The sequence below is a fragment of the Panthera tigris genome, chromosome C1, assembly GCF_018350195.1.
Source record: "Panthera tigris isolate Pti1 chromosome C1, P.tigris_Pti1_mat1.1, whole genome shotgun sequence".
NCBI lineage: Eukaryota > Metazoa > Chordata > Mammalia > Carnivora > Felidae > Panthera > Panthera tigris.
The window spans coordinates 74,439,825-74,458,841 of NC_056667.1; the positions used below are offsets into that span (position 1 = coordinate 74,439,825).

General features: G+C 34.2%; 1 protein-coding gene across 6 annotated transcripts in view; it reads left to right on the forward strand.

Annotated features, from left to right (window-relative positions):
- PKN2 (protein kinase N2) overlaps positions 1 to 19,017 on the forward strand; it is a 128,421-nt gene that overhangs the window by 40,733 nt on the left and 68,671 nt on the right. For 4 of the 6 annotated variants that reach the window (XM_042997781.1, XM_042997785.1, XM_042997783.1 and 1 more), the window contains exon 2: positions 7,107 to 7,407. In XM_042997781.1, coding sequence (XP_042853715.1) covers positions 7,107 to 7,407 — 301 coding nt within the window. Of the gene's footprint in view, positions 1 to 2,101; positions 2,241 to 7,106; positions 7,408 to 19,017 lie in introns of those variants that run through there. The other 2 variants (XM_042997782.1, XM_042997786.1) reach the window with 2 other exon arrangements.

Sequence of the window (19,017 nt, forward strand, 5' to 3'; positions counted from 1 at the left end):
TGTTACTATGAAAGCATACTTCTTAGTCTTAGGCATATCTATTATGAGACTTAGAAATGATACAGTCAAGGTAGTTGCAATAATTGCATTTTCATGTGAGGAAATTGAAGCTTTAACATGGTTGCAGTATCAGAATTTGTACATCACCAGATTGACTCCAAATGCTTAGTTCTTGCCATCATACTATATTCCAGCTGAGCTTTCTGTTAAACACATGCACGCGCACACACACACACACACACACACACACACAACCCCTATGGCCTATTACATTTGTGTAAAGCTATGTTGCTTCTTCAGAGTATGTTTTTCATGTCTGTCTACCTTAATAAATTGAATATCTGGAAGAAAAGTAGACTGTGCTATTTTCCATTGCCTAGCATTCAGTGAACGTTTTGAATAAATGTAGTTTTTTTAAAAACTGGAAGATAGGAAAGTCAAACATCATTTTGCAGATGAGCAAACAGGAACAGCGAGATGGGATAACCTGCTTGGGGTTGCATATAGCTAGTGACAGAGAGCTGGTGTTAGAACTGGTTTCTTGCTTCCAGTTGAGAGTATTCTCCCCTGAGACACAGATTGGATTAGGATGAAATTAGAGATGAGAAGTATGGCCTGCCACTATTCCTGATTTAAGGCACCTAATATCCATTAATTAATGCAAATTAGATCAAGGTGTAGTTCAAATATAAGGAAATGGATACTCCTAAGATCTCTAAGAAGGCAGTATGGAGTAAAAGAGCACCGAATTAGGAATCACAAGACTGGCATTGTAAACCCAGCCAGGTCACTGACTTTTCTTTGTGACCTTAGGCAAATTGCTTAGCTGCTTTGAACCTGCTTTCCTCAAAACTAAAAGGAAATTAGGCTACTTGATCTTTGAAGTTCCTTCTAGTTAAAACATTGTATGAGTCGTTGTACCCAGTGACTTTTTATGGGTGCTCTAGCATTTCTTGGCATCTATCAGGTCAGACTGTTTTATATTTCTATAGTGTAGGGAAAGTAACAGCTTTTTCACTTCTTCTCTGGGAACTTGGCCAGTGAGGAGTAAACATCCTTTCCTATCTCTCCCTAAATGAAGTATTTGATCATAAGTGACAGACTTTTCCATTTTGTTCTTTGAATCTGATCTGGTTCTATTTTAAGTTTTCTTAACCTTACTGGAAGTTTGTTAAAATGTAGTAAATTGAAAATAACAGGGTGCCCGGGCAGCTCAGTAGGTTGAGTGACTCTTGATTTTGGCTTAGGTCATGATCTCTGTTTTGAGTTCGAGCCCCACATTGGTCTCTGCACTGTCAGTGCAGAAATTGTCTCTTTGTACCTCTCCCGAATGCACATGCACACTCTCTTTCTCAAAAATAAATAAACGTTAGAAAAGAAAGGAAAATACCAATTCATGTTTTAGTCTACAGATCAAAATTTTATTTTATGAAGTAAAAATAGTTGTATTTATTAAATACATATTAACACATCTGTGTATTTGAAATACTTGATTTACACATGGTATGGTCTAGAGTGGAATGTGTAGTCTTACCCTTTACAGTAGAATTTTACTGACTCAAAATAACCTAGTTAAATAGCAAATATACTGTAGACTATACAATACTGGTGGTATTTGTCTCTCTCTGTCTCTCAATAATAAATAAACGTTAAAAAAAAAGATAAAAGCTCAAAACCTTATAGAAGTTTGATGGGTTGGGGGGGGGGCTTTTGTTGTCACTAAGGAAAAGACGTCTGTTGCCCTAATTGTCATTCATTTGTTGATGAAACGCCTTTTCTCTGTTTACTTTTCATTCATTTATCTTCATGCAGTACTTCCTCATTTTCCATATTCTCATTTTGGAGCTCTTACTAGATGGATCTTGGATCTTATCATTTTTATCTTCCATGCTTTTTTAATTTCTCATATCTGTGTGTGATGAATCAGAAATTTCCTAAGTTTTCTGTCTGCCAGTATACTAACTCATTATCTTGGTTCAATCCGCTATTTATGTATCTACTGAGATTTTAATTTATTTTGATTCCTTTGAAATCCATGTAATTTTTACTTTTCGTTTCCTACTCAATGAGGTCTCTATTATTTCTTTTATGTAGCCACTTGAAACCAGCTTCCCTAAAAATAATTTCGATTGTTCTATAAATCCTGAGGGTATTAATTTCACTGATAGTTTCCTCGTGTTTGGATTTGATTCATCTGTTTGAATGACTGCATTAAGGATATGGATGATATAAAATATAAAGTAGGTAGAATTAACCATGAAACACATGAAATATTTTTTTAACAAGTATTTTGTGATGGTGAATTTAGATTGATAGTAAGATAAATAGGGCATGAAAAAGAAAGACAAAGGCAAAATAATATAAACAGCAAAGTGTTAGATTAATTTGACTAGCATGGAGTGGCTAGCTTATGATTTCAGTGATAAAAGATATGAGAATTATGAGGTTTCTTTCATGTATAGATTGGTGGAGCATCAAGAGTACTTTTACGAGTTTAATTTTATGCTTAAGATTAGTTCATTTTTTTCCTTTTAAAAATCTTTTATCTGCATACTTTCTGAGTATATTAATGAATTTTTAATTCGATTAGAGGTTGCATCTAACTGTGTTTTGAAAAGATGAAAAAAGATATCTACTGTTTAATTTTGCGGTAAGCATGAAATTTTACAGAGTAGAAAACAGTTGTGAATGGAGGATGAAAGTGGTAAGCTTGTAAACGTAAATTAATATAATGTAGATAATGGAGACAGTTATTGCTGCCTATAGAACAACCTACTGAGACAAAGATTATCACTGAAGATTTTCACTGGTTAAATATTTATTTTCTGAGGCTAATTTATTTTACTTGTGTCAGGAATATTATTTCATCGCCTAGTACTGATTCTGACATTTATGATATAATTATTTTATTATTTTTTTTAGGATAGGGACATAATTTAATAGATAAAATATCCCACATGTTCCAAATGCAAGAAAATTCTATTTTTCAGGAAATTTCACAGTGTATTGCAACTAAAATTTTTAGGAAAGTAGTAATAGAAAGTACTATAACCTTTCTTATCTACTGTCAGAGGACTTTTGGTTATTTTAAATTATTGATTATATTGTAGACATCTCTTACACTCCTTTTCAAAAAATATTTAAGCCATGTCACAACAAAAGATGGGAGTGAAATATGGTTACTAAAAATTTAGTCCTATGCAAAAAGGAAGAGGAAACAAACATGCTAACCACATATGGTCTATATCGAATTTTAGCTAATGTAGTTGCTGTGGTTGAATATCAATTTTGCCTTTGAGTTTCCTGGAATATAAGTAGTTCTCCTTATCAGAAGGAGGAAAGCCTGAGTTCCTCAGCAGTGACAGATTTTCCTGACTTCTATAAGAAAAATATTAAATAATGGACAAATCATTAAGAAAACAGAACTACTCTGCCAGGTGTAAGCCTGCCTTCAAATTGATCATAGTCTTTGGGGTGGTGAGGAGAGGCATTTAATCTAAATTCTAAGAGGGTATAGGCAGGAAATTCTTTTCCATGAAGAATTGTGATCTACTTTGATAGAAAGTAAAAGTTAGCAGAGAAAGGACTAGGAAGAAATGGTTGATTTCTGCAGGAAAGGTGATACATTCCAAAGGTACAGCATGCATTAGTAGCTGAGCCAAGATAGTTTGTGTCCAGCAGTAAATTCTGTAGTTTGATAGAATTGGAATTTAGGGAGAAAATTGAAAAGAAATGAGTTGAAGTAGGCAAAAGGCCTTCAAGGATTCACATCAAATATTAATGCCATTTTCGTGTAACAGTATTTTTTAACAGCCTTTATATTTTACTACCACAGTTCCCAAACTGTGCAACAAGGCTCTCTGGGGTGCCTCAGCAGACTCTCAGGATGTTGCAGTGTATTTTAAAATTTCCGGGGAAACACAGTGTCACCATTTGTTGAGTATCATGTGAACTAACTGGACTCAGGTTTCAATATTAGATTTATCTACATTCCCCTTATGGAGGAACAGGAAATGAGGCTGGTAGTGTCCAATATGAATTCAAGGTTTGAGAAATTGTGAAGGTACCCAGTCGTCAGACACAGTCCATTAATACGTAACTGTGGTTATTAAAGAATGAAAAAAAAAAAAGTAACGTTTTCTTTCAACTTGTGTTATTTCAATCAGCTACTAAGTTATCATAATTTAACTATTAAGTAATTAGGATCTTAGTATTTAGTAAACAGAATTGTTACATATTTCTCTTGGCCTGTGGGGCATATGGTAAAAATTACTGATGCACTAAAGTCACCATGAGCCAAGAAACTTAGGGAGTCTCTAGCTTAGTACATAATATTAAAGCACAAATTTGTGAAAGCAGTTCATATTTTCTAAGTCTGTGAGGATAGAAATAAAAAGATCTACAGAAATGAAGTTAGCTTAAACTTTTTCATCTGAGCATTGTTTGCCTCAATCCACTTTACCTGAATCTAGACAGCAGAAATTTGGGATTTTCTTTTTTAACAGTAGTAATATGCTATTGTTTTTGATAACCAGCCAAAGGTAGATTCACAGCTTTGGAAACTGAATAAATGGATAATAGGACTTACATTCCATTATAAGTAGTGAAAAATGTAGACATTTTTTTCGACCCAGATACAAGATCATTCTGTATCCACATAGTTGAGGATCAGAAATTTAAGGCCAATCAGGTATAGATCACTTATCCTAGGAATTCTTTTTTTTTTTTTAAGTTTATTTATTGATTTTGAGAGAAAGATAAAGAGCTAGCAGGGGAGGGAGAGAGAGAGAGGGAGACAGAATCCCAAGCAGGCTCCACGCCATCAATGCAGAGACAGATGCAGGGCTCAAACTCAACAACTGTGAGTAAGATCATGACCTGAGCTGAAACCAAGAAAGAGTCGGACACTTAACCAGCTGATCCACCCAGGAGCCCCTTATCCTAGGAATTCTTTTTTTTTTTAATTTTTTTTTTCAACGTTTTTTATTTATTTTTGGGACAGAGAGAGACAGAGCATGAACGGGGGAGGGGCAGAGAGAGAGGGAGACACAGAATCGGAAACAGGCTCCAGGCTCCGAGCCATCAGCCCAGAGCCTGACGCGGGGCTCGAACTCACGGACCGCGAGATCGTGACCTGGCTGAAGTCGGACGCTTAACCGACTGCGCCACCCAGGCGCCCCGTAGGAATTCTTAATCTCAGATCAATGGAACCTGGAAATTATATATACAAACATGAAATTTTCTTTGTCCTACTGTTTCTTGTCAGAGTTCCAAAGCGGTTCTTGGACCTAAAAAGCTTAAGAACAGATTTATCAACTACATTCTTTGCATAGTATGCCCTTTGGCACAGGGTAATTTGGTCCAAAGCCAAGATCCCATATCTTCTCATATATTAACTCATTATTCTGCAAGATAACCTGGTTTTTTAGAGGTTAAGAATTAGATGTAAAAAGTATTTGTACCTAGGAACTTAAATAGAACTTATTTATATGGTTATGATGAATTCTCAAAGAAATTAAGGAAAATTTTTTAATTAATTGCATCTGTTCAAAAGCTACATAAGGGTGCATAGTGAAATGTTTCTCATTTTTATAACCTTTTATAACCACAAACTCAATACCTCTTCCCCAAAGTAAACATTATCCCTAAGTTTTATGTTTCAGAAGTTGAAAATTTAAAAACCAGTTGTATTAGAGTAATGGAATTTAAAATAGCAAATGATATACAAATAGCTAGGGCATAACTTTGGTTTGTAGATTAGATGTACTTACCCAACCTGATTTTTACGTTAAGATGAATAACTGGTACTGTGTATTGTCTTAGCTTCTATCAGTAAGACATAATTGAGACATATTTTCTGGTAATGATGTTTTTGTAGTCAATCACATTATCAATTGGGATAAATAGCCATGAAATATATAGAGTTCTGTATATAGTCTGTCTGAATCCTGTTGCATTTAATTCATTATCCAAAAAGTGATCATAAGGGTATAACTTTATTTTTGCCAATATTTGTTTGGGGTGTGTGTGTGTGTGTGTTAGAGCACATGTGCGTGCACGTACCAGCAGGGGAGAGGCAGAGAGAAAAGGAGAGAGAGAATCTCAAGCAGACTCCCCCCTCCCACCCCCCACCACCAACCCCTCTGTGAGAGCCCTATGTGGGGCTTAATCTCACAACTGAAATCATCACGTGAGCTGAAATCAAGAGTTGGAGGCTTAACCGGCTAAGCTACTCTGGTGCCCCCACTATTACTTTTTTTAAGTTTTTTTTTTTTTTTAAATAGAAGATCAAATAAAATTATATCTTACCTTTGGAATTTAATAATAATTTTTACTTATTGAGTGACTGTACAATGGGCCAAGAATTGTGCTTGAACCTACACATAAAATATTTTGTATTATCACAATAACTCTGAAAGGTGGCAGTATTATGTAGATTTTACAGATGATTAAACTGAATATTTATTTGAAAGGTTAAATAACTTGCTCAAGGGGTGCCTGGGTGGCTCAGTCGATTAACGGTCCATCTCTTGATTTCTGCTCAGGTCATGATCTTGCAGTTCATGAGATCAGGCTTCGCCCTGACAGCGTGCAACCTGCTTGGGATTCTCTGTCTCCCTCTCTCTCTCTCTGCCTCTTCCCTGCTTGCTCAATCAGTCTGTCTGTCTCTCTCTCTCTCTCTCTCTCTCTCTCTCAAAATGAACATTAGAAAAAATAAAAAATAAATAAAGGTTTAAAAAAAGTAGCTTGCTCAAGGTTCATAGTGTAGGTGTTAGGGTCTAATTTGGGTTCATAGGATATCAGAAATCCACTGTCTTTATACAACCCTAAGATGCCTTTGTGTGTAGATGTGTTTATTTTAATATAAATTTGTCAGGTAATGCTATTTAGTGAGTGGGCAGAGTTTTTTAACTTAGGCTCTTATATGGCAATAATAAAGGTAACTAGTCTCTTGCTTACTAAGAAAAGAATTAAATGTAATTAGGTATAATGTATTTAATAAAGAATCACTGAATACACAGTTTTGTTCTTATGCTTCACATTTTACTGAGCAGCTAACTTTCCTAAACTATCACATTTGTATGTTTCGTTTTTTTTTCCTGTAGGGAGATTCCCGGAGTCTTCCATTTTCTGAGAATGTGAGTGCTGTTCAAAAATTAGACTTTTCAGATACAATGGTGCAACAGAAATTGGATGACATCAAGGATCGAATCAAGAGAGAAATAAGGAAAGAACTGAAAATCAAAGAAGGAGCTGAAAATCTGAGGAAAGTCACAACAGATAAAAAAAGTTTGGCTTATGTGGACAACATTTTGAAAAAATCAAATAAAAAATTAGAAGAACTGCATCACAAGCTACAGGAACTAAATGCACATATTGTTGTATCAGATCCAGAAGATGTTACAGGTATATATGTATTTTATTTGATGTTTTTATAGTACATTAATAAGTATATCATCTTTGAAATTAGTAAGCTTTGTGAAGCTATAGTTTTTAGTTTTTCTGGAAGTACAGGGACTGTATTTTCTCTGATAGTTAAAGTCTTGTTTATATTCTGTTCAGAAGTACAGTGGCTTGATGGATATGAAAATTGAAACGTTTACTTAGAGATGAGTAACTTTGCTGTCTACTCTCTTACCCTCTGTCAGTAAGACATCACTTAGAGTTATTTTTCCAAGATTAATGTTTTGTACTGAGTCAACCACATGCTCTTACCTGATTCATCCTTGTGATCAGCAACACGAGTTTGCCAGATGACTTTTAAAGTTAAAAATGTATTCTGTGACCGAGGGATATTTTTATTCTTTGCAAACGTAATTAATCAAACCTATGACCTTTGTTCTTTGTGCTCGAAGCAACTGAATTAACAACTAAGCCAACAGGCATATCATTTGAAAAGGAAGAGGAAAATTTTAAAAACCAAACATTACTTTTTTTTCCTTAAATATAGAAAATAAAAGGAAAATCTAACCTGTGAGTTCAACCTAAGATTTTTAAACAGTGGAATTAACAAATGTTCATGTTGGAAATTTTTCAATGGTACAGAAAGTAAAAACAGAAAACTAGCTCTCTCTACCCTAAGCTCTTTCCCTAAAAGTAGCATTACTTTTTGTTTTATATCCTTCCTGAAAAAAATTTCTATATTTGTATCAATATTTATCAATATATACATTCTTCCTAAAGCTTTATACATAAGACACATTTGTCAATAGTTTGTCTTTGCAGAGATTGTATTTTGAGCAAGGTTTGTAATCTCTGTAACCTTCAATGTATTCATTGGCAGAGAAAAGGAGTGATATATCTACAGTAATGTATCCAACTGCATAGAAATTTTAGAATTTATAATACTCTGAGAATTTAGAATTTATAATCTAAATTCATAGAATTTAGAATTTAGAATCTCTGAGATTAGTTAATAAGAAATAACAGATATAAGCAAAATTGAATTTGACTAGTACATGAATTTGACTAAGAACCTCAAATTACCAATCTAAAAAGTTGCATAAAATACTTCAGATATTCAGTGTACTTGATAAAACTTATTTTAATGTATAAGTTTCAACATCTAGGACTTTAGGAATTTCATTGGAGACTCTCTATGTAGAGATTTCAACCTTGTAAGAATAGTTGAATCTTAAAAATAACAGAAATCATAGAGAAACCAGTCTTCTTATTTTAGATTTGAAGTCATACCAATGATGTGAATTAATTTCCCCAGAATAACAAAGTTAGCTAAGAACTCTTCAACTCCTCATCTAGTATTATTCTCTTACCCACACATTCAATAATTGTATATAAATGGAAATTTATATTATGAAAATACTTTTCTTAGCAATATCATATAAACTTAGAAATAGCTTGTTCTGTTGGAACTCTGCCGAGCTCTGTATTTTTTGCCCATTAGACTGCTTTAGGAGAGGTCTAAAATAAGAAACAGCCCTGGCGCTTTAAACTCTGTTTATTTAGAGAAAACATTTTTTCCTCACACAGTACTGATAACTACCTTGTAATTGGAATATTGAAGAGTTTTTGCCACATGAAGAATAGCCTATTTTGTTTTCCCAGTCCCTCTTAAAAAACTAACTCTACTGAAATATAAACTACATATGATAAAATGCATAGTTTAAGTATATGATTTGATGAGTTTTAACAGATGTATGTACCTAGGTAACTGTCACTGCAACCAGTGGATCCTGAAGCTTTCCATCACTTCATTGGTTGTCTTGTATACATTAATTCTCAATCTCTAGTCTGCATCCCTGGCTTTAAGCAGCCACTATTCTATCGTCTGTAACTTTAGGTTTGTCTTTCTTAGAGTTTCATATAAAGAAATGAGCTTTAGGTCCTACTGTCAAATTCTTTTCCTTTCTCAGAAGCCAATTTGGTTATCGCTGTGAAACCTTCCCTGACTTTGAGTTTATTAAAAAAAATTGTTCTCTTTGCAAATGGCATATTCATACAATTTGGTAATAAGTTTTTTTTTTTTCTTTTTCCATCATCACTTATTTAATAGCAGTAAAAAACAATAAAAAGGACAGGATTAAAAGTAGTTCAAAATTAAATTTAGGTCAGATTGCCATAAAATTTTCTGTGTTTTAAATTGCATATTAAAGTAAACAAAATCATTTACTTTAATTAGGTCTGACAGGAAGATTCAAGAACGTAGTTCTTTGCTTTCAGTCCTGTAAAGTATGTGGATTAATAACAAGTGTTTATTAATATTAATAAGTCTCATCTTAGAGGTATGCAAGCCTAATGCTTAAAGAAAAGGGACATAATTTAAGTCTGCATTATATGAATAATTACTATGTACCTAGTTAGGCCCGCTCTCACTTTACTTCTGAAATAATTAACTCTTAATCTTTAGCTTTTTATTTGTAAAATAACGAGTTTTATCAGATGAACTTCAAGACTTAACTATAAAACTCTCTGAAATATTGCATATTATAATATCAAGATCTGATCATTTGGGACTGTTATTGGTAAAATATATTGAGTGTTCATTTATTCTTAAGAGTAGCAAGAAATTAATTTTTTTGATGTTTTCTTCAAGCCCATAACTGTTTACCTTTTGTATACTTTAAGATAGTCTCATTGGAACTAGCCCACATAGAAGTTATAAAGATACTATTAGATGAGGTTGAATGTACCTTAAGAAAAAGATTATTGGATCTCTGTCAAGTGGAGTGGTAATTTAAGTCTTAGTTGGCACCTGAGACTCCAAAAGGAAATATTTGGGAAAGAACCAGTATCTTGAATATTTCACTTTTGTGTATTATCCCTAAAGAAGATGATAAGAATGTATTTCATATTTTGTGAAGTATAGCTGGTATTTGTATAGTATAAGCCCGTTTTCATCTTATTTCTTTTTCTTATACCTCTTCCCATTTCCATCTTCTCATACTTCACCAAACTTAGACTGATTTTTACCTATTAAAGTAATGGATATTTTCTTTAATATCTAGAAGATCCAGAAGGGAAATACTGATTTGGTATAGAACCAATAATGTTGGAGTTTTTTTAGAGTTAACTTCAGAAATTCCTCTAAATTCTGGAGATAATAACTATATTAAAGGAGTTTTCTTTCCAAGTGAAGTTTATGAAGTGTTTCTTGAATAGAAGTAAAATTTTTTTTTAATTCTTGACCTGTCTACCTAAGTATGGCATAGAAATTGTAATTGACTTTTATATGTATTAAATATAAGTGTGAAATATGTAGCCTGATTTGTTATGTGATTCTACATATTTTTTATTTCTCACTGAATTTCTCATTTTGAGATAAACATACTTTGTATTAAATTTTGGATTCTTAAGGAAAGGGTTGCCATTGAGTAGTTAGCAAGTCACTTATAACACCCCTGGATTTCTTTCCTCATCTTTAAAATCATGAGATTACATGACTCATAGATTCCTAACCTTTGAATTCTTTAATGATACACTTAAAAAAAACTAATACACAGTAACATTGATTCTTTTTTGGTACACCATTTCATAAATTTTAATATACACTAGGTTTATCTAACCACCATAATCAGAAAAAGGAACAGTGCTGTTTCTTTGGAGTCACACCCTCTCCTCATTCCATATTCCTTGGCAACCACTGGTCTGTTCTCTATCACTATAGTTTACTTTTCATTTATTTATTTATTTATTTATTTATTTATTGAAATTTATTGTCAAATTGGTTTCCATACAACACCCAGTGCTCATCCCAAAAGGTGCCCTCCTCAATACCCATCACCCACCCTCCCCTCCCTCCCACCCCCCATCAGCCCTCAGTTTGTTCTCAGTTTTTAAGGGTCTCTTATGCTTTGGCTCTCTCCCACTCTGACCTCTTTTTTTTGTTTTTTTCCTTCCCCTCCTCCATATAGTTTGCTTTTCAAGAATGTCCTACCAATGGAGTCGTAAAGTGTATAATCTTTTGCGACTGACTTCTTTCACTCAGCATATTGCATTTTGAGATTCATCCAGGTTCTTGCATTTATCAATAATTCATTCTTTTTTATTGCTGAGTAGTAAGTCCATTGTATAGATATACCACAATTTGTTTATCCATTAACCAAGAACATTAGGGTAGTTTTCCAGTTTTTGTTAATTATCAGTAAGGCTGCTGTATCTACCTGTTAATAGATTTTTGTGTGAACATGTTATTCACTTTAGTAAATACTGAAGAGTGTGATTGCTACATCATGGGTTAGAGTATGTTTAACATTATAAGAAACTGCCAAAATCTTTTCCAGAGTGGCTATACCATTTTTCATTCTCATCAGGAATATATGAGAGCTCTGGTTGTTCCACATCCTCTCTGGCTCTTGGTATTGTTAATGTATTTTTTAACCAGTCCAACAGATGTATAGTGGTTGATGGCACACATTATTGTTGTCAGAGGTAGGAAAGAAGAAAAATAAGGTAGCATTATCTTAAGGAGAATTTATGAAAGAACTGTGCATGCCCTAGGTACAGAGTTATGTACAGAATGAAGAAGTCTTCTCTACCAGGCAATACAAGGACAGTTTTCAGACATTAAGATGTAATATAACAGGTACAAGCAGTTCTGAAATTTTTCATGCCTACGTTGTTTATTTCAGCTTAAACAAAAAAATGTTACAGCCCACAATCTTATCCATGCTATTTTTATAAAATATTAAGAAAGCTAAACCACAGTTTGTACTAGTTACAGAATTTCTCAGCAGGGTGCCTGAGTCAGTTGGTTAAAAGCATCTGACTCTTGATGTCGGCTTAGGTCGTGATCTCACATTTGTGAGTTCAAGCCCCATGTCAGGCTCTGGGCTGACAGCATGGAACCTGCTTAGGATTCTCACTCCTTCTCTCTCTGCCCCTCCACTCCCTCTCTCAAAATAAAATAAACTTAAAAAAAAAAAAAGAAAAAAAGAAAGGAAACTTCAAAAAAAAAAAAAGAAAAAAGTTCTCAGTGACATTACTTTAATTGATGCCATATGACAGAGGCCATCCTGAGTACACAAAAAAATAAGCATCCATTAATAATACATGAGTATTCCTATAGTCTGAGCATGTTGAGATGGCTATATAAGGTGAGCCATTTTGTTTAAATAAAAAAGCTGGCTTTGGGGGGGAATACAAACAGTTAATATAACTGTAACACATGGCAAGATTCTGGAGCAGTTTATTCTTAAAATATCTGTTTATAAATACCAGGTAAATACCAGAATGATGGTGAGTGAACAGTAGCTAAGACTTGAGATTGAAGTTTGTGAGGGAGATAGAGTGCTTCAGCATACTACTACTTTTATTAATTTAGATTTGGCTAGGTTTGTTTCAACAGTATTCCCTCGTGCTATCTTTTTTAATGCAATAAGTAAATAGACTTATTCCATAATCAGCCATCCTGGCTGTATAAGTACCAGTTAATGAATATTGATCACTGGGCACCAGCTGTGTATAAAATAAAGATCAAAGGTTATATGATCTGAGATCTCATCCAAGTTGGACCATTATATAGTTGTATGGTTGTACACCACTTGCATCCCCTCTAAGCCTTGTTTTTCTCATTTGTAAAACCTGGAGGATAGACTGTATATGCCCTTTCTAGGGTGTTTTGTGAATAAGACATTTTAATAGCTTGACGAAAGGTCAGTTATGAGCACCTACGCTCTTCTAATTCTGAACATGAAACCTCTTGTTGGATGTAGATAAAGTCTGAGGAAGCTTTCTTGGGGTTGGGAAGACTCAGGGTCAGCTGTGTTACTATATACCTCCAAATGAAGGAGCCAGTTTAAGGCTGGACCTTAAGTAATCAGGAGCCTTCTAAGGATATGGATTGTTCCTATGTTCTAGAACTCTAATTCATCTTGGAAGCCAACTGCTCAGTTGTGGTTTTGGAGAAAATACTAAAAGCTCCAAAAACAGCGTATCTTTTGCTCTAAATGTTGGTGAAATTACTAACAAATTGTTTTTACTCCTCATTCTGGCTCTGGAAAATCTCCTCCCTGGGGACATTTTAACTACATCATATTTTCTGGTGACTTCCAAAGCAGTACACCTGACTAAACTCTTTAATTTTATCACTGTTTTGTCCCTCCTCCTTGGCATAATATCTAGATATTTATGATGTAACCAGTTCCCTGTATTAAATTCCCTTTGTTCAAAATATCTAGTGTGGTTTCTGTTTGTCAGCTGGACTGTGAATGGGATACCTTCTTTTCATACCACACAACAAACTTAGAATACTTTAAATCCAGTCTACTTAACTACACTTAACTTATATGCCATTGTTGTCCGTATTCTAGTTCTATCATTTTATCTTCAGTTCCACAAATTAGATCTAATTATTGTTTCATATAGTCATTGTTGGTTTATAATTACCCATATGTTTATCATTTTCTTTGTCCACCATTTCCTCATGCTTTTTAGACCTTCCTTCTAGAATTATTTTGTTTCTTTTTCGTCCTGAAGGTATACACTCTAAAAAGATACTTCCCTAGCTTTTCTTAAGATAATATTTGTCTGCAGTGTTCTGCTTTTTTAATAAAATGGTGTAGATTTCCTTTTATTTGATTTGCTTAGGATTTATTAGGTTTCCTGAATCTGAGATTATATATTTCATCAATTATGGGAAATTCTTAGCCCTTGTTTTTTATTTGAATATTGCATCTCCTATATACTCTCAACTCTTTCATTTTAGAACTCCAATTAGATGCATTGACAGTTTCTTCAAATCCTCTCCATTTCTCCAATATTCTTTTTACCTGTGACCAGCTTGCTCTTTTTCACATATATTGTATTTCTAATTTCTGTTATATAATTTTTAATACTAGAATTTCTGTTTTGTTAATATTTTACAGTCTCTTGTCCTCGTCATTCTTTTGATATCCTTTGTATTTAGTTTTACCTATTAGGTACACTTTTTCACATGTGGTAGAAAATAATGATAATAAGTGAAATTTTTGCCACATTACAGTGTAGTGTTCTCACTAGTGGTGAATTTTTTTCTACCTGAGCTTTGTGATTTCTAATTGTGTGCACATTTTCACTGGAACTTTATCTGTGGGAATTCTTTTAAGTCTGGATTTAAAATGCATTTTTTTAAAAGAAGATTTGCATATTTTTAGTAAGATGCCTAGAAGCATTATCAACCTGAGGCCAATTAAAATAAATTTAAACTAACTTTTTGGTGGCCACATAGATGATATGATTTCCTGCATCAGGCCTATGTGAGAGCAGTAGGAATTTTTTTTTTTAATGTTTATTTATTCTTGAGAGAGAGCATGAGCAGGGAAAGGGCAGAGCGAGAGAGGGACACAGTCTAAAGCAGGCTCCAGGCTCCAAGCTGTCAGCACAGACACAAGGCTTGAACTCATGAGCTGTGAGATCATGACCTGAGCCGAAGTCAGATGCTTAACCGACTGAGCCACACAAGCGCCCTGAGAGCAGTAGGAATTTTTAAAGAATATCCATTCTCCTTCCCCACAGTCATCCCAAGCCAAAGACAAGTCAACAAATAATTCAGCCATTATGGATGGCACTTTTTGAGCTTTCTGTTTTTAGGTTTCTTCTGATCTGATTGCCCACTTTGTAGGATTACCTCACAGCCTTTTCTTGAGCTCTTATTAAAATCCAAGTTTTATTCCACCAGGATGATGAAAGCTTAGCAAGTCTCTTTTTATCAGAAAAGCAAAACCATTCTCAGAAAAATAAACCTACAGATGTCATACTTGTATCTGCAGTAGGATTGGGTCACATGCAACATGCACTGCCTTCTTCCTAACCCCCAACTGCAAGTGAGACTGAGAAATTTTGTTTTATTTTCCCCCTTGCCTCTTATTTTAAGCAAGAGAGGAGATTGAAGATGGAGTATGAAGTTAGTCAATCTATAGCGTCAGGTACTTACAGATTGCAAATATTTTCTAACGTTTTAGTTTAAGGTGTCTCATAGCACTTTGAATTTTATAGGTAATTGTTATCCTTTTTTAACTTAATTTTGGTGACATTAGTTTCTTAAGATGTCCATTTAATTTTCAAATTTATTGACAAAATTTATAACATCTGTTATTCATTTAAAGTCCACATTTATCTATAGTAACATTCCCTCATTCATTGATAATATTGGTATGTTCTCCATTTTTCTTCTTTGATCACTTTTCTGAGATTTCCCATATTATCATTATGCCCCCTTCACTCCTCCCCCCTCTCACGCACGCGCACGCACACACACGCGCACACACGCGCACACACACACGCGCACACACACACACACACACACACACACACACTTTACTGATCCTTTCTTTTGTGTATTTTATTTTGTTAATCTCTGCTCTGACCTTAATACTTCCTTTCTCCTGTTCTCTTTGGAATTACATGGATTTTTTTTTTTTTTTTTTAACTAACTTGAGGGGTGCCTGGGTGGCTCAGTTGGTTAAGCCTCCGACTCTTGATTTTGGCTCAGGTCATGATCTCATGGTTCGTGATGAGTTCGAGCCCCACATCAGGCTCTGTGCTGACGCTACACAGGGATCTCTCTCCCCCTCTCTCTCTGCCCCTACCCTGTTTGCTCTCTCTCTCTCTCAAAATAAATAAACTGAAAAAAAAAAAAAAAAAAACAACTCGACAGATGCTTAGCATCTTAAATTTATTCTCTTTTCTAATATATGTGTTCAGGGCTTATGAATAATCCTCTCAGTATTGCTTAGTTGCATCATAGAAGTTTCCATATGTAAATTTTTAAATTTATTTTCATTGATATATAATTTACATGTAACATTTTATAAGTTTAAGGGATACAGCATGTTGGTTTGATACATTATATATTGTAATATTATTATCACCCTAGCGTTAGCTGACACCTTTATCAAGTCACATCATTATCATCTTTTATGTGGTGGGAACAATTAAAATCTAGTCTCTGCTGTGCATTAGATCTCCAGGACCTATTTACCAGTTCCACGTTTGTACCCTTAAAGACATGTCCTCAATTTTCATACCCTCCAGCATCTTGTAACCACCATTCTACTTTCTGTTTTGTCACATCTTGGCTTCTTTAGATTCCATATAGAAGGGATAACATACATATTATCTGTCTTACCCCATTCAGCATTATGTCCTCAAGGTCCATCCATGTTGTCATAACTAGCTGAATAATACATATTCCATTGTGTGTGCGTATAAATACAAACACACACACCCTGTGTCTTCTTTATCCATACTACTATTGATGGATCCTTAGGGTTTTTTTTTTTTTTTTTTCCCCATATCTTGGCTATTGTGAGTATAATTTCCTTTAAATATATACCCAGGAGTGGGATTACTGAATCATATGGTAGTTCTATTTTTAATTTTTTGTGGAACCTTCATACTTTTTCATAATGTCTGTACCAATTTACATTCCCACCACCAGTGTACAAGGGTTCCTGTATCTCCATAGCCTTGAGGACACTCATTACCTCTTGTCTTCTTGATGATTGAATGCTTTCTTCCGGGGGGAAAAAAAAATATTTAGTTCCTCTACCCACTTTTTAATCAGATTTTTCTCCTTTTTACTATTGCATTGTGTGGGTTCTTTATGTATTTTGGATATTAACCCTTTATTAGATAATTTGCAAACATTTTCTCCCATTCTGTATGTTGCTTTTCATTTTGTTGTTTTTTGCTGTGCAGAAACTTTTTAGTTTGATGTGGATTGAAGTTATTTTTGCTTTTGTTGCTTGTGCTTTTGGTGTTATATCCAAAAAACTATTGTCATGGCTATTGTTGAGGGCTCTTTCCTACATTTTCTTCTAAGAGTTTTATGGTATCAGGTCTTATGTTTAAGTCTTTGATTCTCTTTGGGTTACCAAGATTTGTCTGCCTATTACTGGATGCTAATGTGGATAAGATGGCTCCCAGGTCCTTTGGCCTATGATGCTAGATACCACAAATTACACATAGATGGATATGTAATTTATTGTTAAAAAAGAAAGACAAAAAGGAGGAACATCTGTGACACCATGATGCCGATATCACCTAAAGTTTTTAATGAGTTTGAAATATTTTTTCTTTTTCTTTCTTTTTTTTTCTTGAGAAAGAGACTGCACCTACAAGTAGGGGAGGGGCAGAGGCAGAGGGAAAGGGAGAGAGAGAATCTCAAGCAGGCTTCATGCTCAGCGTGGAGCCCCACATGGGACTTGATCCCACGACCATGAGGTAATGAGCTGAGCCAAAATCAAGAGTTGGATACTTAACCAACTGCACCATCCAGACACCCCTGAAATATTTTCTCATTTTCATTATGTCTTTGTGGTGTCATGAACTGGTTAAAAGTGAATTTCTTGGGGTACCTGGCTGCACACACACTCTCTTAAAAAAAATGTGAGGGGTGCCTGGGTGGCTCAGGCAGTTAAGCATCCGACTCTTGACTTTAGCTCAGGTCATGATTTCCGGGTTTGGGAGATCTAGCACCACACCAGGCTCTACGTGGAGCCTCCTTGGGATTCTCTTTCCCCTTTTCTCTCTGCCCCTCTCCTGCTTGCATGTGGTCTCTCTCAAAAGTAAATAAATAATTTTTTAAAGTGTTGTTTCTTATTAAACATGAGGACTTCCCAGTTATCCTTTATTTATTGATTTTTTTTTTTAAATTTTACTGTAGTGCCTTGTGTTGATACCTGTTTTATGTTCTGTGTGTGCCAAAAAAATAATGCACATTCTCCAGTTGTTGCGTGTTATCCTTAGTATGTTTATAGGTTAAGCATTTAGTTGTAGTGTTAAAATCTGCATCCTTACTGGATTTGTGTCTGCTTATTCTATTAATTACTAAAAACACTGTTAATATTTAATGGAATGTGAAATTGCTGTTTTCTTTTGAATTCTGTCAATTTTACTTTCTTTTGTGTCCATGTTATTGGGCACCCACTAATTAGGATTGATTGGTCTTTATGATGAATTGAACCTTTTATCATTGTGAAATGACTTTCTTATCTCCAATTATTTTTGTGCCTGAAAAGTATCTTTTGTCTGTTGTAAATATAGTTTGGGGGTTGGGATTATTGATTGAATATTTTTTTCTAGTCTTTTACTTTCAACTTTTCTGTATTACTATGTTTTAGATATGTCTCTTGTAAATAATACATATAGTTGAGTTTAATTTTACTCATTTTTACCTAGACAAATCTTTTAATCAGTCTAAAGTCTTTGTCTTTTACCTAGATCATTTGGTCCATTAGATTTAAATAATTACTGATATTTTTGGGTTTATATTTTGTGCTTTCAGTGTTTCTTCTTTCTTGCCATTTTTATAGTATTTTGAAACATGAGTCAATTATTTTGGAAATTTTAGTTAATTTAAACAGTACAAAATGCATTCTTATCAGAGACTGTAGTGTTAATCACTGTTCTTTCCCATCTCCATAGAATTCAAAGGCCTTAGAATGCCTAGTTTTTTATTCTAGCTTCTTGAAACCTTTACATTACTTTATTATTGATTGATATATAGTGGTCATTTAAGGTTTCTCGCAGTAAACCATTTTCTGTGCTCTTCATTCCTTATTTTTCTTTTGATATACC